General features: G+C 36.9%; 1 protein-coding gene across 2 annotated transcripts; it reads left to right on the top strand.

Moving 5' to 3' along the window:
* The first annotated feature begins 114 nt into the window (after positions 1 to 114).
* Positions 115 to 20,868, top strand: tfe3a (transcription factor binding to IGHM enhancer 3a). 2 transcript variants are annotated; one of them, XM_051902057.1, is made up of 10 exons: positions 115 to 607; positions 5,642 to 5,755; positions 8,259 to 8,487; positions 8,598 to 8,822; positions 11,785 to 11,880; positions 13,517 to 13,634; positions 14,764 to 14,820; positions 15,024 to 15,099; positions 15,372 to 15,519; positions 16,616 to 20,868. In XM_051902057.1, exons 1-10 carry the CDS (start codon positions 471 to 473, stop codon positions 17,042 to 17,044), a joined length of 1,629 nt encoding a protein of 542 aa, XP_051758017.1. In that variant the 5' UTR covers positions 115 to 470; the 3' UTR covers positions 17,045 to 20,868. The 2 variants fall into 2 exon arrangements, with proteins under 2 accessions (XP_051758017.1, XP_051758018.1); XM_051902058.1 differs by lacking the exon at positions 115 to 607 and adding an exon at positions 3,181 to 3,438.
* Positions 20,869 to 23,862: the final 2,994 nt, after the last annotated feature.

Raw genomic sequence — 23,862 nt, 5'->3', positions numbered from 1 at the left:
GTATTCTATCGTTCGCCTATTGGCTGATGTCAGTGAAGTCCCGCCCTGCTGCTCAGCTATTGGACCGCTCGTCTGTCTGTCCACACTCGGCTGATCATGGAGCGTCACTGTGGGGTTTTCCAGTCAAAAGATTTAGACCTCTCAGTTGAGGAGAAGAGAGCAAGATAACGGTGTGCACAGCAGCTAGACACTGACAGAGGAACTAAGGACTTTGGCCGTCAAAGAGGCATTTATTTTTCATCAAGCTCTAGTCTAGACAGATAAGGAAAGCATCGATACGGGGGGCAGTGAAAAATTTGTGCAGTAAACATCTCGCTAGTTTGACGGTCCACTATTTTAACTTCTTCAGAAAACAGCTGGTGTTGATATAGTTTGTTAACTTGAGCTCAGATTATTATCGTTATCAGTTGCTCAGTTACTCTAGCTCGTTTATTTTGCTGTTTGTAAATACCATTTCGCTCCTGGAGAAAATGTCCAGTCTGCCTTCCGTCAGACCCGAGAAGGGAAGAGCGGAAGTGGCGTTACCTGGACAACAGGCGCAGCACGAGCGTCCTCAGACCGTCTACGTCATACTGGACTCCTCAGCCGAATCTGTCAATCTCTTCAGGTTAGTGCACGAGCATCACATAAACTCTGTAGTTGTAACGACTGATTCAAACTGTTGTTTTGCATTTACATTCATGGGATCCTGCAGACTGTAGTGCACTAGATTGATCTTAAGGCTAATTTAAGTTAGTGCATGTATTGACAAGTCTTGGAAGATAAACATCTTAATGTAGATGCTAAGGATGCTTTGGATTAGAGGTTGTTCAACTCTTTGTTTCATCACTTCATTGCATAATGTTGAGTTTTAGTGTGTACATACACTGAATTAAATAAATGAACTCAGAAATTTCTAACATTTCACCAACAGTTACAAAGAAATAGCAAGTAACGCATTGAATTAAACATTACATGTTAAAGTAGAAAAACTAAAACATTTACTTGTAAAACATGCATTTGCAACTTCTAATAAATATAGACTGTCAGACTGTTCTGCTTCTTTTTTTAGTGTTAGCTATTAATTTTATTTTTGCATATAACTTGACTGTTTTTAGGTAAGTTATTTACATTTATTTATTTTTTTTCTCATTCTGCTCTGTCATAAATTATAAAGATGCAATATTAGCCTATTACACAAACTAACCAAAGTTGAGGCATTACAAATATTATTTGAAGTTTCTAAATATTGTGTGCTGGAGGAAGATGTTGAGGTTATGAAAGCTGTGGCACATTAAAATCTTTTTATGCATGAGAATTCAAATGTACATTGACGTTTTCAGAATATCAGAAGAACCATCCCCTGTAATTCCTCAACCCGACCATCAAAGCCATTTAACCAGCCTCGACCTTTAAAACTAACCCCCTCCCTTCCACCCTGCAAAAACAATTCCTCTGGAATGTCCGTCTGTGTTACTCTTACCCACTATAGCCGTTTAACCGGAGGCTTAGCTTTGCACTTTCTGTCCTGAGCCTCAGATTTCACGGGATATGACTCAGCAAATCTACCCACACATTTTCCCTTTCTCTTTTTTCTTTATCCATGTTTTCGCTCGGCTTCCTCTCAAGTTCTTGCTTGCATTGACTGAATGCTTGCTGAGCGCACGCTATTTTGCTCCTTTTGTACCCAAAAGGAATGTGTTTTTCATTTGCTGTCCTCAGAAAAAAAGACATGACCACAGCTTTTTCTGTCTACAGCCCAATTGCCATAAAAGTTTACATTTTTATGTTTTACATTGCATAATGTGCTTTCAAAGTTCAATTTACTTTATTGCCAAATCATCAGACAGGTGGTAGTTCAGTACAGTAAGCGTGAAATGAAGTATTACAGCAGTACCTATAGAGATGAGGTACTTTCCATTCTTATATTACAATATTGCAAATGCTTATAATACACCATTTATAGAACTAGAAGTATACAATACAGAAAATTAATCAAATATATATTTCCTATATATACACACTACCGGTCAAAAGTTTTTGAACGGTAAGATTTTTAAAAGAAGTCTCTTCTGCTCACCAAGGCTTCATTTATTTGATTCAAAATACAGCAAAAATAGTAATATTGTGAAATATTTTTACAATTTAAAATAACTGTTTTCTATTTGAATATATTTTAAAATGCAATTTATTTCTGTGTTGGCAAAGCTGAATTTTCAGCATCATTACTCCAGTCTTCAGTGTCACATGATCCTTCAGAAAACATTCTGATATGCTGATTTGCTGCTCAAGAAACATTTATTATTATTATCAATGTTGAAAACAATTGTGTACAGTTTTTTTCAGGATTATTTGATGAAAAGAAAGTTCAAAAGAGCAGCATTTATCTGAAATAGAAAGCTTTTGTAACATCACTACCGTTCAAAAGTTTTGGGTCAGTAAGAGGGGTTTCTTTTAGAAATTACTTAAAGAAATTAATACTTTTATTCAGCAAGAATGCATTGAATTGATCAAAAGTGACAGTATAGACATTTATAATGTTGCAAAAGCTTTATATTTCAGATAAATGCTGTTCTTATAAATTATAAATTGATTATAAATGATGAGTTATGAATTATGAATTATAAATTATAAGCTATAAATTATAAATTATAAGTTGTAAATATTATAAGTTACATAAATTGATTTTGATATAGAATTGATGCAGTGACTCCCTCTGGCGGTGACTATTGACGCTATGCTTTTGCATTTCTCTTTACTTAGTAAAAATGTAATTTTTATTAGGGATGTCCGCAGCTAATACACTTGGAAAACACAGTTTATGTAAGTGTAGGGAAAGTTTTCTCGTGTACTTGTCATTTTCGTTGAAATTTGGGTATTTAAGAAAGTTCCGCAGCCTGAAATCGAGTCTCTAGAGACCGGGAAAGCTTATATATGCCTTACTACGATGAAGGCTTTCTTCATGAATATTAATTAGTTTCCCCAGATAGCCAAGCTGGTTGGCTCAAAGGCAAGCATGGGCGTTAGTCAGCTGGCCAATTAACGATTAGTGGAGGCTTGGTCAATAAATATTAATTTGGTTTTAATACTGACAGCTCCAGGAAGGTTACCAAGCAACGTCTGAATGACATTTTTAATATACATGAGCTAAGCCTTCATCGTAGTAGGTTTCGTAATTTCATAATTTCACCGGAGGATGGAGGAACTTCGCGTGCTCGGAGTGGCACAAACATGGCCACCTGGTGAAACCAAAACACAAGCGAAACGGCGGATGCTCTGCTCGTAAATCTCGCCTTTAGACCGTGCAAATCAGCGTGACAGCTCGTATCAGTCCGAGATTCAGATGCTGACCGTGAGTTGATGCGGTTTACAAACTGGATTTACCGGAATGGTTTCGTTTGATAACGTTTGAGCGGATTACATCACTTGGATTATTGCACTAACCAGAAGAGGCTTTAGGTATGTGATATCTGTGAAAGGTCTAAAAATGCATTTATAGCTTTCTGAGGATAGTATTTCATACTTTATGCTCAGAGGTGATGGCGTTGTGGATGTGTTTGTCGCCTTTTTGTTTCAGTGGCATATTGGTGAGATAGTGGATGTCTTTCAATCGCTCGTGAGCTCCCTATCTAGACCTATTTTTTATAGTCTGTGATCTAGACACAGTTTTTGGGATCAGTGCCAATAAACGTTGCATAGATAGGAAGCTGACTAGTTTTGGGGCATTTAGTGTTTTGCCATTGGTGCCCAAAAAAAAAAATTGGCCATAAAAGCTCAATGCTGTTTAGGTAAGCTGCCCTTTATGAGCAACTTTTGTATGAAGGCACTTATGTCATACACCAGTAGTATACATAATTAAAGGGTTAGTTCACCCAAAAATGAAAATAATGTCATTTATTACTCACCTTCATGCTGTTTCACACCCGTAAGACCTTTGTTCATCTTCGGAACACAAATTAAGATATTTTTGATGAAATCCGATGGCTCAGTGAGGCCTGCAATGACATTTCCTCTCTCAAGATCCATAAATGTACTAAAAACATATTTAAATCAGTCCATGTGAGTACAGTGGTTCAATATTAATATTATAAAGCGACGAGAATATTTTTGGTGCGCCAAAAAAAACAAAATAACGACTTATATAGTGATGGCCGATTTCAAAACACTGCTTCATTAAGCTTCGGAGCGTTATGAATCTTTTGTGTCGAATCATGATTTGGATCGCGTGCCAAACTGCTGAAATCACGTGACTTTGGTGCTCCGAACCGCTGATTCGACACAAAAGATTCATAACGCTCCGAAGCTTCATGAAGCAGTGTTTTGAAATCGGCCATCACTATATAAGTCGTTATTTTGTTTTTTTTGGGGCACCAAAAATATTCTCGTCGCTTTATAATATTAATATTGAACCACTGTACTCACATGAACTGATTTAAATATGTTTTTAGTACATTAATGGATCTTGAGAGAGGAAATGTCATTGCTGGCTATGCAGGCCTCACTGAGCCATCGGATTTCAACTAAAATATCTTAATTTGCGTTCCGAAGTTTAACGAAGGTCTTACGGGTGTGGAACGGCATAAGGGTGAGTAATAAATGACATTATTTTGATTTTTCAGTTTTTAAGACATATACATTTTACATATATATATATATATATATATATATATATATATATATATATATATATATATATATATATATATATAATTATATATTTCATATATATTATAAGTTCACTATATAAGCTAAATATAGATTAATCTTTGTTAAAGCTGTATTTTGTTGTGTGATTAACATTAATGACAGACAGCAGCAGGTATTTATAGGCTGCTGTCACTTTAAGACCTAATGCATAGATCCAATATAATGATAACAAATACGATTTCTTTCTCAACTGTTTACGTTCGCTTAAAGTCACGGTGAACCGGAAGTTGTGACTGACTTTACTTCAGTTTTGTGATGTATTTTCGAGCGAAACGGAATAATGAATGAGAAAAAATCGAGGGCGTGGCTTGTTTTTTCCCATTGGGAATTGATTGGATCTAGAAAAGTTGGCGTTCCATTCAGCTCGCAGCAGACTGACAGTTGGAGGGGATGTTGATTTCATGTCGACTTTAAGACGTAACCTACTGTGTATGTGAATACTAGCCAAGATGGGCATTTTGACATAATTTTGTGTGTCCATTCAAGCGCAAGAATACGTAAAAAGAGGAATTAATTCAGTGTTAGTCTAAAACGTGCAGTGTGCACAGATAACGGCACATGAATACCGAATTGAGTTCTCTTTCGTCGGAATGGTTTAAAATCGCTAGAATGTGTAAATTGTCAAGACAAAACATGTGCAAATTATAAACTTTCACTCTATGATGGTTAAACTTTGCAATTAATCCATGAATCACATGCATGCGCGGATCCGCTACTATCCATTACATATATATACTGTATTCTGTGTAATGTATACGTGTGTGGTTTTTCCCGCCATCAAAGTTTGTGAGCTGTGTATTAAATAGTATTGTGGGTTTAGTGACTGACATACTTTAATCATTGCAGGATGTTACAGTACACCCCTCCTGTTCACGGTCTCTGCATCAACATGTCAGATAATGGGAGATGTTTGTGGACTGACAGTATATGACGTTGCTGTGTTCTTCCCTTCTAGTGTTGAACCCCTTCAGCCTGAGTCTGGGATCGTTGCAGATATTGAGGTGGAAGGTATTTTCTCCTCCGATTCGGACACCTTCTACGAGCTCAAGAGTCAGCCCATCACTCCAAGGTGAGTCCGGTGAATGATCCGATTATATAAATATATACTTCCTGTTTGTATCTGTACTGTCACCTACACATTTAGATTGTGGCCGCATGCCAGATATGCTTTGAGAGAACCGCAATTGTATCTGATTTACTTCCTGCATACTCTGCGTTAGATGTCTAGAAGTTTTCTTTATCACGTTTTGCCACACACCTGTTACATGTTTATTTATTTTTTTACGCTTTAATCAGCTTTACCCCATGGGATGCAATGAGTTACTGTATTTCTGAATTGTTGACATATTCTACATTCTTCTTGGTTTGCTGTGTCACTCAGTTGCTTATCGCTCATTTTTTATGAAATTATCCAACAGTGTTGTGTTTTTGTGCTCATTTGTGTGAGCGCTGCTGGTTTTTTCTGCGATGAGGCAGGTCAGTGCATGCTGTCCTGAAGATGTTTAGACGGGGCGTTGGGTTTCTGTTGACAGAACTTCTCGGTGTCTGTTTCCAGGGACTTCCCAGTGATTCAGCACAAATCTAAACACCATGATCAATCATAATACCTCTTTCCTCAGCTCTCCTTACAAAAAAACATATTGATTATGGAGTAATATGTTTAAGGATAGTGGGTCAGACGGTTTGATTACTGCAAAGTATTACATAAGCAAGTGTTTTTTAAGATAAATCAATTATACAGCGGTGTCAAAGTTCACATGCTGCTGTCTCCCACAGTCTTATCTGACAGTGTGATCTGCCTGACATAGTAATCTTTGGATTTGCTTGTTGCAAACAATGTGTTTGTGGCAGCATGGTCTTGGCTGCTTGTTTTCTGTTCGCTCTAAGACTTCCCACAATGACTCGTCAGAAAAAAAGTCCGTGTGAAAGAAATGTGAAGGCTGTATCGTTGGAAATGCATTTTGTTCTGTAGCTGATAGCACCGCTGATAAGTTACAAAGGATGTATTTTGTTTGTATTATTCTCATTTGCAAGTTACTTTGCATAAAAGTGTCTAATAAATGAATAAATGTAAAATGTAGATGGTTATATATATATATATTTAACTCTGTTGTTCAGGTCAACATGAAAGGGTTTGCGACCCATTTTATTCCATAATAGGACATATTACTAAGTGAAAGGATAGTCAATGTGAAAAATATGTAGGATGAGATTTTATTTTCCCTGTCAGTTGACTGGACTGTGAGAATTGGTCTCTATTTGACATGATTGGATGAGAGGAGTTGAAAAAAAACACATGTTTTTTCATGTTTTATTTTATTAATATTTGATTTAATATTTTATTTTGTTTTGATGAAATATTATGAGAACATAACTTTTTTCTTTGGAATAACCTGCAATGATAAAAAAAGACAAAGAATGTGTATTAAGTAAATACGTCACTTTTTTGACAACATAAAATAGCATTTCGACTGAATTTACCTTCCACAATATGATTTATTTCAGAGTGAAACAATATTCATCAGGAAATAATGTGGAGCAGGATTTGATTATATTCATCAGGATTTAATTGGATCATAAAGAGGCAAGCAATCATTTTATTGGTTTCTATATTCTCCCTGCTGTGCCTCAGGCAGAGAAAGTCATTACATTTTGAGATTTTTCTTCCAAGTAGCATGTACAATAAGACCTTTTAAATAAGAAATTAACTTTATTTTTATTCAATAGTTTTTGTTTTTATGAGGAATGCGATTAAGGAGTTTGACATAGGATTGTCAAAAGTACCGACTTCTGTTCCAAGTCTGTACTGAAATTTAAAAAATGTAATGATACCAGCATTTCCCCCTAGCATTTTGAGCACTGTTGAGCGGATTCTTAAACATCTCTGATTGGCCATTGTGTTCACACGCTCAACAGATATGTCTGTGATTGGCTACAATGATCCACGTTTCAAAAACGTGTTGTAAACAGACATCTTTGATGCTCTTCACTGAGTGCTTACACAAAGACACACAGAAGCGTTTGAAAGCAGGTGTCTATCAGCGGATCCGTCTATCAGCAGATAGGCCTATATTAGGGATCTGCTGGTAGACGCCTGCTTTCAAATGCTCCTGTGTGTATCTGTGTAAGCGCTTGGTGAAGAGCGTCAAAAATGTCTATTTATTTACAACATGTTTTTGAAGCGTTGATCATTGTAGCCAATCACAGACATAGGCCTATCTGTTGAGCACATGAACAGAATGGCCATTCGGACCAGAGATGTTTAAGAATCCGCTCAACAGCGCTCAAAATGCCAGGGGGAAATGCTGTTATCGTCACATTTTTTAAATTTCAGTAGTCGGTACTTTTGACAACCCTAGTTTGACATATGACAAATAGAGTTTCATGATCTCATGAACGAGAGAGAATTATTTCCGACCAGTTCTCACGCCGTCTGTCTTAATTCGGTCTCTGTCTCAGCGGTGAACTCTCAGTCCTGTGTTTCAAAAAAAGCATGCAGTAATATGATTACAGCACGGGGGTGTAGCGTGGTATTCTAAGCTTATTTACCTTCTCATCGTCTGCCCTCGTAGTGGCTCTCTGACCTCTGCTGACCCCGTGACCCCAGCCGGCTCCGTGATGACGTCACGTGTGTTGATGAGGCAGGAGCTGATGCGACAGCAGGCTCAGGACCAGGAGAGACGAGAGGCCCAGAAACAGGCCTCCAGCGCTCAGCAGCGCCTTACTGGCGCCACCCCTGCCATCTCCGTCGCCTCTTCCCTGCCTGCCACCCCGGCCCAGGTGCCTGTGGAAGTGCTGAAGGTATCACATGAGAAATCTGTAAAAATTAACATAAAGTATGATGATTTGGATGTTTAAATACTGTTTACAACATTAGGGGGAACTAAAGTTGTTCTGTGTTTGAATTCTAGGTTCAAACTCACTTGGAAAACCCAACAAAGTACCACATCCAACAAGCTCAGAGGCAGCAAGTGAAGCAATACCTCTCTCACACTCTTGGCAATAAAATAGCCAATCAGACGCTGGCAACATCACCTTCTCCCCAGCCTGCCTCTGCCCCTGAGTTGGCCCCTGCTGCCAGTAGCACTCCCAGCAGCCCGCTGGCTGTGCTCAGCCTTGGATCGAACAAAGAAGAGGTACAAAACTGAACCCAGATCAAATCTTTCTGTTATAGAATGTATATTGGCAAGAATGTGATGGGGTTAGTAAGTTTTTTTAAAGATATTAATACTCCTATTTAGCAAAGATGCATTAAATTGAACAAAAGTGACAATAAAGACATTTATATTGTTACAAAAGATTTCTGTTTCAAATAAATATTAGTACATTTTTCTTGAGCATCAAATCAGCATATTAGAATGATTTCTGAAGGATCATGTGACACTGAAGACTGGAGTTATGATGCTGAAAATTCAGCTTTGCATCACAAGAATAAACTACATTTTAAAATATATTCAAATAGAAAACAGTTATTTTAATTTGTAATAATTTTTTACAATGTTACTGGTTTTACTGTATTTTTGATCACATAAATCCAGTCTTGGTGTGCATACAAGACTTATTACAAAAACGTAAAAAAAAGTCTTATCAACCCCAAACTTTTGAATGGTTGTGTATCTTTAAATTATGTATGTTTAACAGTACTACATCATGGCAATAAAGTTATTGTAAAAATAGTAAAGATAAGTGTCCTTGAGCCAATGCCATGACAAAAGATGACCCATTTACACAATCGCTGACAGCATAATGTAATGCTCTGGCCTATTTTCACATGCACAATTACAAAATAACCTCTACTATTACTGCTTAGTAACTAGATTTTGGTGTTACTTGTTCCTGGCATGATTGTAGGCTGTTGTGGGGTGTTTCTATGTGATTGCTAGGGTGTTTTGTGTGGTTTCATACTGTCACCAGATCTCCAAAGTCTCTGTGATATTCTTGATATGGCTTTGGTCCCTTCTTCAGTGTAAGCCTAGGTGTATTTGTGCCTGTTTTATTGTCTGCCTGGGAAAAAATAATTTTCATTAAATTTTTGATTGCTTAAAAAAAACCATAGCACAAACATATTCAATTATGCATTTGGCAGACATGATTATCCATAGGGGCTTTCAAGGTTAATTTTTATTAGTTCATGCATTCCCTGGAAATCGAACAAATACATATGCATTTTTTGTTTTGTTTTGTTTTTTTTGCATAGTGAAATCAAACCTGTAGCTGTAGTTTGCCCTTTTTTGCCAAATAAGTTTGTCAGATAAATACCTTATCCAAGTGTAGCGTTTTGTTGTTCCATCATATTTAAAAAATATAAAGTATTTTTCTCATATTTGGATGATAAAAACAAATATCCCCTCCAGAGTACAGAAATCACTTTTGGCGCATATATGTGTATCTTCAAATATAAATATATATATATATATATATATACAGGGCCTAAAATGAACACTCGCCAAGCGCCAAATACGAGTAAAAATCGGTGTTGGCGAGTATATTAAATTTTTATGAATTCTAGAAATGCAATGTTGTGAGAATATGAACGTGAACGACGCTCGGGACAGTTGACGGGCCAGTGCTGCATCGTCACGAAAGTTTAAGCTTTGCCAATTTAAATATTCTAGTGCAAGAAGACACGAAAGGGAACTCAATTCAGTATTCGCACGCTGTGTAGGAAGTTTTCTGTGTGCAAACATCCGAAGCGCGTGCCCAGAAAGCCGCGTCTCAAGACAGTGTTCAAATGCTGAATTTAACTCTCTTCTTGTGCTTGAAAATAACCGTACTGTAGAGTACAGTTGAGAAACAGTTGAGAAAGAAACCGCATGTGTATCAGTATATTGGATCCGTGCATTAGCTCTTAAAGTGACAGTAGCCTAATAAACCTGCTGCTGTCTGTGTTTTTAATGTTAATCAAACAACAAAAGACAAAGAAAAATCACTCGCTGCTCTTGACTTTTGTAACTTTCAGTGAAGACTATGCAGTGTTATTTTTTATTTGATTATTAAATTTCTGTACCTGAAAATTGGTATCTAAAATTTTGGTGTCATAACTGCCTGTTTTTGCAAAATGTCTGGTAAAAATATTTAATCAATAATATTTAAGTCAATTTTCTTAAGTCATCACCCATTGGCAGGTGTGGCAAAAAGTTTTAGGCCCTGTATATATATGCGCTCTGGCCTACTTTCACATGCAAAATTACACAATAACTTTTACTATTCCTCTGACTAATTACAGTACAGATATTCCTATAGTTTTGAGGATTTTACATACAGTATCTCAAATCTGACCCAGATCTATGGCAGTAAGATATCAGTACATTAACCATTCACTTTCATATTCTGTATATGATATAACTTGTGTGAGAAGTCAAAGTTTAGTGTTGCGTTATCAAACAATGCTGCATTGACAGGATAAGGTTTTATTCCCCAACCAGCTTGTACGTTAGGCCGCTTACTTTGCTAGTCATAGTCTGTGAATTTCACATGCTTACAAAACTGCACTAACCAGTAATTATTGTCCTAATAATCTCAAGTCTTAAGCTGTTTAGAGTATGCTAGACAACTAATTAAGTGTTTGGCTCTGAGACTCGGAAAGATTCTTTTGAAGAATTCGCCCTGCGTTTACTAAATACAATAGTGCGCTTTGTCAAGTCTGCGTGAAGTCGGCCAGACTCTCTCGGGCACTTTGCTTTTGGTACCACATTGTGCTGGTAAATATCACACTCAGGGCTCAATGACCCTAGCACACTTTGCACTTTGTGTGGGCTTGGCTATTAAAGCCTTTCAGTCCTGTATTTCTCCTGTTCATGTACTGAAGGAGTCTTCTCAGTCAAAACCACTGGCTGCAAAACCCTACGATGAAATACAAGCTGGCTAAGGTTCGAGACTTATATCAGACTTTGAATCGGATGTCTGTATTTCTCATCTCCATGTTGCCGATGTGTCACTCTGGAAACTACTGTGTAGTGTGTTATTTAGAAATCCTTCTGCCTCATGACTCAACATGGAAGTCACACTTTAAAGCAGATTCTTGTGCTGGAAGGAGCGTAAAAGATCATCTACAAGTCCTGCTAAACTGTTTTTTCCTTCTCTTTTTGATATGCACAGATTGAAGACGTCATCGATGACATCATCAGCCTGGAATCGAGTTTAAACGATGAATTTATGACACTGATCGACTCGGGTTTGCAGCTTCCCAACACGGTATGTAGCAACATCCTCAACTCTATTGAGGATCAATTGAGCAACGCATTCATTTCATAAGAACCGGTTAACTTAAAGATCTTACATGCATAGCTTTTTTAAAATAATTTGCTGTTGATGATGATGATGAAACAGCCATTAGTCATAGTTTCCAGTTAATTAATTGATGCCCACATTTCTGCCTTAGACTTTTACAAGCAAATTTGTCTCCAAGCGAATCCTGCTCTGACATGCCATTGCTTTGGAAATACAGTTTCGTTTTTCAAATCAGTAATTTTCAGTTGAGTGTGGGAGGAGTTCAGGTAGAGGCTCTTGTGTAACCAGTTACGATAGGCTCATGGGCTTCAGTATTGTCAGTGTATTGTTTGCATTCGGGAGTTTGGGTTGAATGTGGGCTTGAAACACTGGAAGCAAATATAAACTTCTGACACATGGCTCACAATGGGTGGGGTTGCCACGCCGCGGAGGAGTGACAGAGATCTGCCGCGCGCACACATGCAGAGACACCGGCCATTCAACGTGTTGTGTGCATGAGCTGATTTCTGTGGCGTTTTTAATGATCCAGAACATATTTCCCCATTTCTAAACGTCCCTTTTTACGGAGAGACGCATAGAAAGAGGAAGCACTTTGCGGGCGTGTAAGAGAACATGAGGATTCTGGTTTTACTGCCGGAGAATGAAAAGAAAAAGGGCCAGATTGAGGTAAATTTAGCACATTTTATCTCTCTGCTTCATTGCCTGTCTTGTCACTTTCTGTGCAAATTTGTGTTTTAGTTGGTTTAAATAATCTTAGCATGTTGTGAAGAATCCGATGGGTTTATTTTAGCATGTGTTGGCCAAGATCTATGCCTCAGGACTGCAGATTCAAAGGAAATTTGGATGGATTTTACATAATTGATTTTTGCACAGGTGTCACCTCATCGGTTTCACAAATCAAAAGTCACTTTTCAGGCTGGCTGTTTGTCAAGATGAAAGAAATGTGTTTTCTGGTAAACCTGCGTGTTTGAAACTTCAAACATGTTTATGGATCTTATGTAACTGGTTTAGTAATTCAAAAAATTTCTGACTTCACTCTCAGTGCAGCTATGGGTTGATGAAATGCAAGCAGTGAAATGCAATACCTCACTGATGAAATGCTAGCTGAACAAACTTCATTTGTGAAACCATTTTTGTGTAAATTGTCACATTCAGTATGGAAATGTACGTTTTTATTAGTGTTGTCAAACGATTAATCACGATTATTGTAAATTGTTTGAGAGCACTAGTTTTTATGAAGCATTTTAAGCATAAATTTGGTTAGATGTGCTCTGTTTTATGTTCTCAAAAGTTTTAGTAAGCACTGACAGAGGAAGGTTTATGATTTTTTTAATGTTTTGACCTCCAAAATAATTAAATTTATTCATATAATTGTCCTTGCCTTGCCTAGTTTGTTTCACTTTACAAATAAACGTGCACACAAGAACCGTTTAGCCATTATTAAAGATGTTGCCCTTCAGATATGAAGGTTCATGTTTGTGGTTATCTGAACTGAATGAAGGTTATCCATACGGTGCACCATGTGTGATGAAGGGGCCTCTGACTAGATAATGCAGTGGGCGGGACCCTGATTTAATGCGTTGTGGTTGGTTTTCAACAGCTGCCAGTCTCAGGAAATCTCCTGGATGTGTATAGCAGTCAGGGCATGGCAGCGCCCACCATCACCGTCAGCAACTCCTGCCCTGCAGACCTGCACAACGTCAAGAGAGAGTTGACCGGTCTGTATCTCTCGTCTGTGGCCTTCCATTTCTTTATCTGCTTCTTCTTCCTCATTTCTCTGGCACCGATCCTTCACCAGCCAGTCGATTCAGTCTTACTGTATCAGCAGAGTTACACACCACATTTGCCATTTCCCAATATCACTGCAGTTCCCAGTTGAGATCTGTTCTCGCACACACACTGTTAAAATACAATCATCGCTGCATATGATTCATTATTGTGTCAGTAGATATTTGTGGTTTTGCAGAACTTGTGACTAAGTGGTTAGTGCAAATACCCATCATTTATCAGTCACTGGTCAGCATGCAATAAAAAGTAAAGAATTATAGAAGTAAAACTGCTAATTTATTACGATTGCTACTAAAACACCAGTGTTTTATTAGACTTTTGGAATGATAGGAGGGCAGATATGGTTTGCTCTGTGCTGCACAAACATATGTCTACCGTGTGTTGCAGCTTTTCATGTGTGGTTTTGATAACTTACAGCAATGAAGATATGAGCTTTCAGATCCGGTCACTGATTTCCACCGACTCAAATGCTCTGCTCTCCACCCACATATAAAATCTGCTGTCGGTTAATGAAGATTTGATGGATGAAATCGCGGCTAGATTGGACTCTTGTCATGTCAAAAATAAGACTTTTCAGATTTATTTTCGCCATCTTTGATATTACTTTGGTCACTATCGCTTGACTCCCATTGCACGTTCATACAGACAGTATTCGAGACGCTACTCTAAGTTACAGTGTGAACAAGACATTTCAAGACACACATCTATAAGGAAATGCAGTTATCAATCCATGAACATAGCCTATTTAGCTAACAAAACCTAAAAAGTGCAGTAAAATCACCGTTTGCTATCAGAAACCATTGCAAGTAAGTTATTTGTTGGTTGATTCCCACAAAAAGTCCCACATCTCAACCATTAACTTTAACTCAACCAGCGTTGTGAGTTTGGGATGGGACCATCTGTTTGTTTGAGCAATGGCAGACTGAGCTAGTGTTCAGGATACATGTTTGAAAACGGGTAATTTTTGTGGCAGTTTGTCTGGTGATGCTAGTGACAAAGAAATTGCACACTTCCCCTTTAATATGAAATATAAATTGCCATGTTATTTGTTTTTTATAGATGCAGAAGCAAAAGCTATTATGAAGGAGAGACAGAAAAAAGACAACCATAACCTGAGTGAGTTTTGATTTCTTGCAGTTTCTTTTTTATCTCTAAGATATGTCATTACTATCTGCAAATAAAAACCTGAAGATTAACCGTCATTGTTAGAGTATAAGGAAGTACATTACATTTCTAGTTATCTGAAACATCTTGCCTGTCTAGTTGTTCCCATCCATTTAAAGTATGTGTGTGTGTGTGTGTGTGTTTGTGTTTTGTAGTTGAGAGAAGAAGAAGATTCAACATTAATGACCGCATTAAGGAACTTGGAGCTCTCATTCCAAAGTCCTCTGACCCGTCAGTACCACTGCTCTCATTCTCACTTCTCTCTGGTTTTCAACTGATTTTTTTTTTTTTTTGCACTGCTGAATGAATTCCCTTAGAAAGACCATTTAAGTGAAATTCATTGTTTGAATTTTTTGTAATCCTAAACTTTTTGTTTTCAGATTTAAAAAAAACAAAACAAAGTGGTCTCACACTACTGTATTTGTCTTATGTAGAGTATTTTTTTACTGATTTCATTCAGATGTATGCATCTGTAAGAGTATCTGCATGTGTTTTCTCAACAGGGAGATGCGCTGGAACAAGGGCACCATCCTAAAGGCGTCAGTCGACTACATCCGCAAGCTACAGAAGGAGCAGCAGAGAGCCAAAGAGATGGAGACGAGACAGAAGAAACTTGAACACGCCAACCGCAGTCTGCTGCTGCGCATTCAGGTATTCTGCAGTATAGATTTACACACAAACTCTTTTGCCATATTTAAATCCATTTCACAGAATTATTTTATATGCTATTTTATAAATATTTAGAATTAGCTTTTATTTTTTGTTTTAGTAATTTTATGTGCTTTTGTTATTTTTATTTTATATATACAGTATGTGTGGGTTTTTTTTTATTGAAATAAAGCTGAAATAAAATATAAATATTAGATGAAAAAATAAACAAACTTTATTTTATATAAAAACTTATATATATATATATGATGTCATTAAAACCCCTTATTGTATACTATTTCAAACTGAATAGTGCATGAATGGTTACTGTTGTTTGCTGCATTATATGTTTATACAAATCATTGGGTAATTATTTAATTTAGGCTATATTTTATTTTTATTTTATTTTATTTTGCCATTTACCGCAAAATTTGCATCCTTTCTTAAAATTGGCATAGTAACATGAAATGAATTGTAGCAATGGTCTAGCTTTATTTTATTTTATTTTATTTTATTTTATTTTGAAATTCATTCATGGAATGAATTGTAGCAATGGCCTAGCAGTTAAGCACACATTTCGGACACATTGAGTTCTGATGCTAATGCAGAAGACTCTAATCTGAGTCCAACTTGAATTATGTGTCCTGATCCCATACCCGCTTTCTTCTCCTCATCATTTCATGTCATCTCTTTACTCTTGCTGTCAAAAAATGGCAAAAAAAAACAAACAAGAAAGATGGATTTAAAAGAGAGAAATTGACACTGACAGCAGTTTAAATCACTGGAGCTCAGCGAGTCTCTGCTCTGTCGGTTTCTAGCCATTTGTAGCATTTCTAGCCATTGTTAGTAGCCATTTGTGCAAAACTGCTGTATCCTTGTGTATTAGGCAGCAGATAACTGTTTGCAATCCCACTGGCAGTCGCCGCATCACACCATCGCTCATTTGCATAAGCTAACCTTTGTTGAACTCTCTGCTGTCACTTTCGATGACGAAAATTGACAACTCTTATTAAAACCTAATGTCTGCAGGTCACCTTGTCATCTTAAAATGATTGTTCCTTTACTTGTGATTAACATGTTGTGCCTGTGTGATCGGCAGGAACTGGAAATGCAAGCTCGTCTCCACGGCATCTCTGCATCTCAGATCTCTGGCTCCACGCTGACCCAGTCGCAGAATTTAACTCTGGATCACAACCCCAGCAATGACCTCTCCAAGACCCTTCTGTCCCTCAACCAGACCACGCCCTCTTCTTTCTTGTCTCCGCCTTCTTCTACCTCCTCAGTGGGCGGGGCGGTCACCAGTCCTCTGGACCTCGGGACACTCAGCTTCGGCGAGTTAGATGACCCCGCCGCCTCCGTGTTTAGTCCAGCCCTGATGGCGGATATGGGGTTAGGCGATATTTTAATGGATGACAGCAGTGCTCTGTCACCTGTAGGAGGCGCCGATCCCCTGCTTTCCTCAGTCTCCCCGGGAGCGTCCAAAACGAGCAGTCGTAGAAGTAGCTTCAGCATGGAAGAAGACTTGTGACGGCTTCAATTCGGACAATAGTTTTGCTCTAAGTTGCAAATCCTGCTTGCGCGCTCCATTGTTGGCCAGTAGAGGGCAGTGTAATCCCATGCTCTTTATTAATCGCTGTACTGTAGAAGTCTTGTGTTTGAGATCCTCAAGACTTTTTTCTAGAGTATAGAAAGACTTCGGGAGCAGACACTGATGTTTAGAGCCTCATTTATCATCTGGACCTCTGATGAATATATGTACATAGAGTAGATTTAGTCCTAAACATCTATTTTGTGTTTTAATATGCAGTTATATGAAAAGTAGCACTATAATATTAACTCGTGGACACAAACCACATGAATATATTAGACATGTTGGGGAAAAAAAACATGCCTCAATAGTAAAATATATAATTATTTTTAGGTTCAGACCTCACTCAAATGGTGGGCTCCAAAAGTCTGAGACTTTAAACCTTGAAATATGCAATACGCAGGATTTTGAATTATAAATGGAGTAAAAATATTTTAGATTTTGTACTTGTCAGCTGCTGTCATTAAAGTGAAAAGAGACAAACCAAATACTAAGATGTTATCAGTTTAACTTTTAACTTAAATTATTATGCTAATAATATACACTACTGTTCAAAAGTTTGTCAGTGTGTTTTTTTTTAAATAAATTAATACTTTTATTCAGCAAGGATGCATTAAAGGTGCAGTAAGCAATTTCTGAGAAATGCTGTTTATATTTCAAATCACGAAAACAAACACGCCCCTACCCAAAAGGATCACACCCCTATCTTTATAGCTCTGCCCCCAAATTCACGAACACACTATGCAACACAGGCACCTCCCCCCTCACGAGTGGACACGCCCCCTACAGCTGATTGGCTACAAGTGTGTTTTGGTGCTCGGTCCGATCCACTTTCAACAGTGTTTCTCTGAAATTGCTTACTGCACCTTTAAATAAATCAAAAGTGGCAGCAAAGTCATTAATAGTGTTACAAAAGATTTCTCTTTCAAATATCACTTTTAACGGATTCCACAAAAATGTTAGGCGGCAAAAACTGTTTTCAACATAATAATAATGATTGATAATAATAAGAAATATTTCTTAAGCAGTAAATCAGCATATTAAAATGATTTCTGAAGGATCATGTGATACTAAAGCCTGGAGTAATGATGCTGAAAATTCAGCTTTGATCACAGGATATAAATTATATTTTAAAATATAGAAAAGTTATTTTAAATGTTACTGTTTTTACTGTATTTTTAATAAATGAAAAATAATGTTTACAGACCCCAAACTTTTGAACATTAGTGTAATTAAAAATATTGTAAAAAAATTAAAAATATTGTATTAAATTATAAATATCTTAGACTTTTGGAGCTGACTGTGTTAGTGTTCACTGTATAGGTAGCTCATCAAATATGAAAGGGACAGTTGTGTTTTATTTCCCTTTTTTTAACGTTAGAGTGTGTACATCTGTGCATCTGATAAAGGCGGCAGTAAACCTGTTCCTAAACGTGCTTTTAATGTCCTCAGGAAAACACAACAGAGAAAAGAGAACATCCTGTTCAGCTCTGCTTTCATTTCCTGCTGGGACGTTTGTGTTTTTATGTGAAACTGGTGTTTTTTTTTTATGGAGGAAAAATTCAAACCAGCTTCATGTCGAGTGTCTGAAAGGTCCATGTTTGATTTACAGGGATCACCTCACTGAAGCATAAACACTTTAATAGAGTTGAACATGGTGTTTGTCATATCTACAGTATCTGTGCCATTGCGTCTCGGCCTCTATGATTTTGATTTGATCCCACTCAGACTAGTTATGTGCTGATGTCAGATTGTCTATGCAAGTACTTTCATAGTGAAGTAGCAGAGGTTAATGTGAGCAGCTGACCGTCGTGTTTCCTTTGACATTCAAAGACCTTTCAGCTCAGAATATTGCTGTTGTTCTCTGCCAGAGAGCCATGAATCACATTAATGACTCGTCAAACCGTCGTTAGCGTGATTTTGAAATATATTACTGCAGTCTTTACATCCCTTATCAGGAATATGATGACATTCTGAAGTTGTGTTTTTATTTATTCCCAGACTCGTTCTGCTATTGATGGTTTTCATACGTGTTTTAGGCATTAATGGTCATATCCTGATTTAAAGACCCAGTTTTGGAGCCGAAAGCAAAGGAAATCAGAAGAAAACCTCCTCTTTTTTTTTTTTTTTTTATGAATCTGTACAGTGAGGTTTGATTTAGTTGATTTTGGCGCAATACTTGTGCGTTTTATACTACACTAGAAAGATAAAATGTTTTTTAGGTTTGGCATTGTTTTGTTTTTTTACCCTATTGTGAATAGACAGATCTGAATATGTATGTTAGCAATAGCAACTAGCAAAATGTCTTGTAGTTATACAACATTACATCTCATTTATGTGTTAAAACATCCTTGTGAATAGTTTATATAATATCTATATATTATGTGCTGATTTAGCACAATGACTAACGAATATTCAGAAGAGTTTTATTTTACCACATATAGGCTATAAATCATACATTTAAGATGACATAAAATGTATTTTCACTGCTATTTAAAATAAAACAAAATAGACAATGAAGGGTTGGTTCACCCAAAAATGAAAATTCTGTCATTAATTACCCTAATAAAGATCTTTTTACTAATTTTTTTAAACAAAATTTTAATCTCCAACGCGCGTTCACAAAAGCACCACGACGCATGCGTGTTGTGTTGACGCGAGAGCAGAGTTGCGTGAACGCGCGTTGGAGATTAATATTTTGTAAATAAAGTGGTAAATTATGTTTTTTGAACAAACAAAGCGCTCGCGTCGCTTCATAAAATTGAGGTTAAACCACTGGAGTAACATACTTTGTCTTTACTACCTTTCTGGGGCCTGGAAGTGGTATTTGCGTAGGCAATTTAATCAAGTAGATCTTCATTTGTCTTCCGAAAATGAACGGATGTCTTACGGGTTTGGAACGACATGAGGGTGAGTAATTAATGACAGAATTTTAATTTTTGGGGTGAACTAAACCTTTAATATCCACAGTGATGGATCGTTTTAGAACCTTGCTGGCAAGAGAAGGAAATAGATTTACTTTTATAAACAATGTGTAGAAAATACAATGTAAAAAAACCGTCATAAAGCAGATCAGTGTAATGAAAGCTTATTGCAGCCCAGTTAACTTTGGGATGTATGCGGTGTAAGTGTGATCCCTGTATCGCTGCATTCAGTGACTTTAAGGTGGTTTTGTCTCTGGTAAAGACATCTGTTGACTTAAAGTGTCCACAGCTCGTGTTCAGCCGCTAAAGAAACGTACATTCAGTCCTAAACCGTTGGGAATTGCGTGTTCTTTTTAGGCTAAATTATCAAGTACTTTTGTATATATTTCTTTGAAGCCGCCATGTTGGATGCCCAGCGATGGGATTTGTGTTTTGGAGGTTGTCTTGCAGTTTCTGCCAGCTGAAATTTCCTCAGTCTTGCCATCAGTTCTGTGGTCGGTGCCGTGTTGAGCTTTGTCTAAAAATTCATTAAAAGACCTTCAAGTTCACTCTAAACTGCAGAACTGTACTGCAGAAGACTATTAGGCAGCGTTTACATTCATCTCATGAATATGTTCTTGATAATATCCTGTAGATGTCCACTGTCCAGTCAGACTTGAGCAAAGGGAATGTGTTTGTCGTTTGTTCTGTATTTCTGGATGTTTATTCCCTGTATTTTCGTAACAACATTGAAACAAGCAACAGTTACGCAGATTTCTTTTTGTACTCTTCAGTATATAGATTTTTTTTTTTTTTTTACTTTTTAGGAAAAAAAGTATAAATAAAGTTGTAAAACAGCAATGCATTTGTTTGAGTGTTATAAGAAACTTTATGGTATAAACACTATTTTTAGGACCTTTCAGGTTTTTTGTTTGTTTGTCTTTGTGAAAATCATTAATGATTCTCATCAGATTCTCATTATTGCAATACAGTAATGAATATCATCCTGCTAGGATTAAATTAGTATTTTTTATTTGAACTTATAATAAATTTGGGACTATAGAACAAATACATTAATTCGTTCAAATTTGTAATTTAAACATATAATTTTATGCGTTACACTAATGAAAACAACATTTATGTAATTGTGAAAAAAATCATATAATGCAAAAAAAATCATGGTCCCAAATAGGTTTTATAAATGGCATATCAAATAAGGCTTTTATTAAAAAATAATAATAAATAAATTTTGATTCAGGGTGAAATATGACCTAGACATGCACTGTAAGAAAAATGAACAGTATGTTTTTACCTTACATTTTCTGACATTTCTTTCAATTCTAAAACACAGCACAATGATGCAATGCACAATTCAAAATACATAAACTCCTGTGAAATCAATAAGGAAAATGTCTTAATATTAACAGACTTTTCTGAGAATATGTTCCTGAAAAGTTTTGTGAGATGCACTCAATAGCATCCACACACTGTCTTATTTAGCTCTATTTTTTTGAGAATAAAACAGCGATAAGTGTTTGTCCAGTAGAGGGCAGTAACATCTCACATCTTTAGAAGTGAAAGTTATGTCTGGCCAAGTATGGTGGTCCATACTCAGAATTTGTGCTCTGCATTTCACCCATCCAAGTGCACACACAGCAGTGAGTATTGAACACACGCCCGGAGCAGTGGGCAACCGATTAATTTTGTTATTTTGTTATTTTTTATTTTATTTTATTTTTTGCTGCGGCACCCCGGGAGCGATTGGGGGTTCGGTGCCTTGCTCAAGAGAACTGTTCATTCTCTTCATTCACTCCCTCCACCTACGTTTCCTGCCGGTGTTGTGCCGAATGTCGACTCCCTGCAAAATTATTACCCACCTCGTTGAAGTCGCTATCTGATAGCCTAATCCTAACCCCACCCCTAATCCTAACCCCTCCCCCACACCTAATCCTAAACCTACCAATACTAGGGGGGTAATAGTTTAGCAGGGGTAAGAATTGGGTGTCATGAGAATCGGGTCTCCTTTAGGATGCAGGCGGTAATGCCTAACCAAAAGTTGTTATCAAGATCTTTATAACATCTTTATTAGCCTACATTAAGTGCACAAACAACATGCTTGAAATATAAAATGAATGTCTATTCATTTTATATAAAATGATCATTTTATATAAAATAAAACAAACTGAAAAAAACATGCCTAACAATGTATTTTTTTTTATAAGGAAAAGGACACACAATGCTCTGTAAAAGTAATTTAATATTAATTTTACACAATAATAGTATAATGTGGTACAATATATAATAATACTATAATACATTTTTAATAAATTAATTGTCATGCTATGTACACACAAACGTCATTAATTTGAAACGTAATTGGGAACTATATTGGAAGCAAAAAAACAAACCTACAATATAGAGGGTATGCATAGACGTCACTTTCCCGCCAGAACGCACTCCCTCAGCTGGACTGAGTGGCACAAGAACCTGCTGCATGACTGGATTCAATAGAGGAAACTGCGAAAACGCGAGTAAAACAAACGATTACACTAAAGGTTGGGCTCAAAAGTGTTCCTTATGACATGTCAAAGAAACCTAATCAATGGATGTTGGCATGCAGCCAGAAATCGTGTTTCCTGACATTTATATGTGCCTGATTTCGACGCCGGGGAAATACATTAAGCAAATCTGCCTGTGAACGTTTTATATAAATACAATATAGGTAGGTCTAAATCGGAGTGATTACTTATATCAATTTTATATATTTCGTCATATCGTCCAGCCCTAAAACTTATAGTTTTTATTAGTGTTTATTTAAAAACACCCAATTATGCAGAATATAAGATGGTAAATATTTAATTGATGACTTGTCAACACAATATATAACAATACAATATATAGGGTATGATTTTACCCCAAAATCCAACTTTTTGACACAAAATGATAACTGCCAAACATGTTTCTTTGCCTGGAGTCCAGCTGTTTCTGTGAATTGCAGCGACCTATTTGCTTCATTTTTTCTGTAGCTTTCAGCAGTCTGTAAAAAATACCTCAGATTTTGTATCAAAGCTATTTGTACAGTCAATCGCAAAGCTCTTTCCCGTTTTGGATGTGTTTTGTGTTTTTCGCGGCATTCACGCTGAAAACCAATGCTGCCACTCAGTCTTTTGCCACTCAGTGGGCGTAACCGCAGTCATAACGGTCGACGGTGACGTCACGTGCATACCCTCTATAAGCTAAGCTAACAGGCTAATCGGGCAGATGTATGCTATGCTAGTACGTAAGCTAACTAAGGGTACGTTTACACGACAACGATGTACTGAAAACGGAAACGTTTTTTCTTTGTACAGATGACAACGTTATCAAAACTAACACGAAAATGACTAAAAACACTAGACCCTTTTCACAGACTGTGATATCGCGTTTCAACCGGTCATCAATATCGTAAATCCTGCAAAGTTTTTTATATTTTCATATTTTTTTTTTTAAACGTATGTACATTTATAACACTATACTTAGTATTATATTACCTTTGCATCAAATTACAAAAAAATATTTAACACTGCTGTGAGGGTGTGCCAGACAAGTAGTTGGCGATGTCACTTTGTAAAGAAAGATTACGCGCCTGCGCTCATACGCATTCTTATACAGATGAGCACTCGCGCCAGACGCGCATGTCTATCCACCTTATTTTTACAGTTTACTGCACTTTGATATTCTTCTCATTATTTTTCCTACAGCGGCTAATAAATCGGAAGTCTCGCACATTTACAGAATTTGTCCGCGTTGACAAATAAGGTGGATAGCAGAGGTGTAAAGAGTACCAAACCATACTTAAGTAAAAGTACTGATACT

This window comes from Ctenopharyngodon idella, chromosome 8 (genome assembly GCF_019924925.1).
Source record: "Ctenopharyngodon idella isolate HZGC_01 chromosome 8, HZGC01, whole genome shotgun sequence".
NCBI classification, from domain to species: domain Eukaryota; kingdom Metazoa; phylum Chordata; class Actinopteri; order Cypriniformes; family Xenocyprididae; genus Ctenopharyngodon; species Ctenopharyngodon idella.
Note: the sequence above shows the minus strand (reverse complement) of the source record. Positions and strands in the feature narration are given on the sequence as shown.

What these genes read in the sequence shown, in the direction of transcription:
- tfe3a (XM_051902057.1), top strand. Translation starts at nt 471, where the DNA reads ATGTCCAGTCTGCCTTCCGTCAGACCCGAGAAGGGAAGAGCGGAAGTG. An exon ending in AAAAGACAACCATAACCTGA is followed by an intron (nt 14,821 to 15,023) that starts GTGAGTTTTGAT and finishes TGTGTTTTGTAG; the next exon opens with TTGAGAGAAGAAGAAGATTC. An exon ending in ATTCCAAAGTCCTCTGACCC is followed by an intron (nt 15,100 to 15,371) that starts GTCAGTACCACT and finishes TTTTCTCAACAG; the next exon opens with GGAGATGCGCTGGAACAAGG.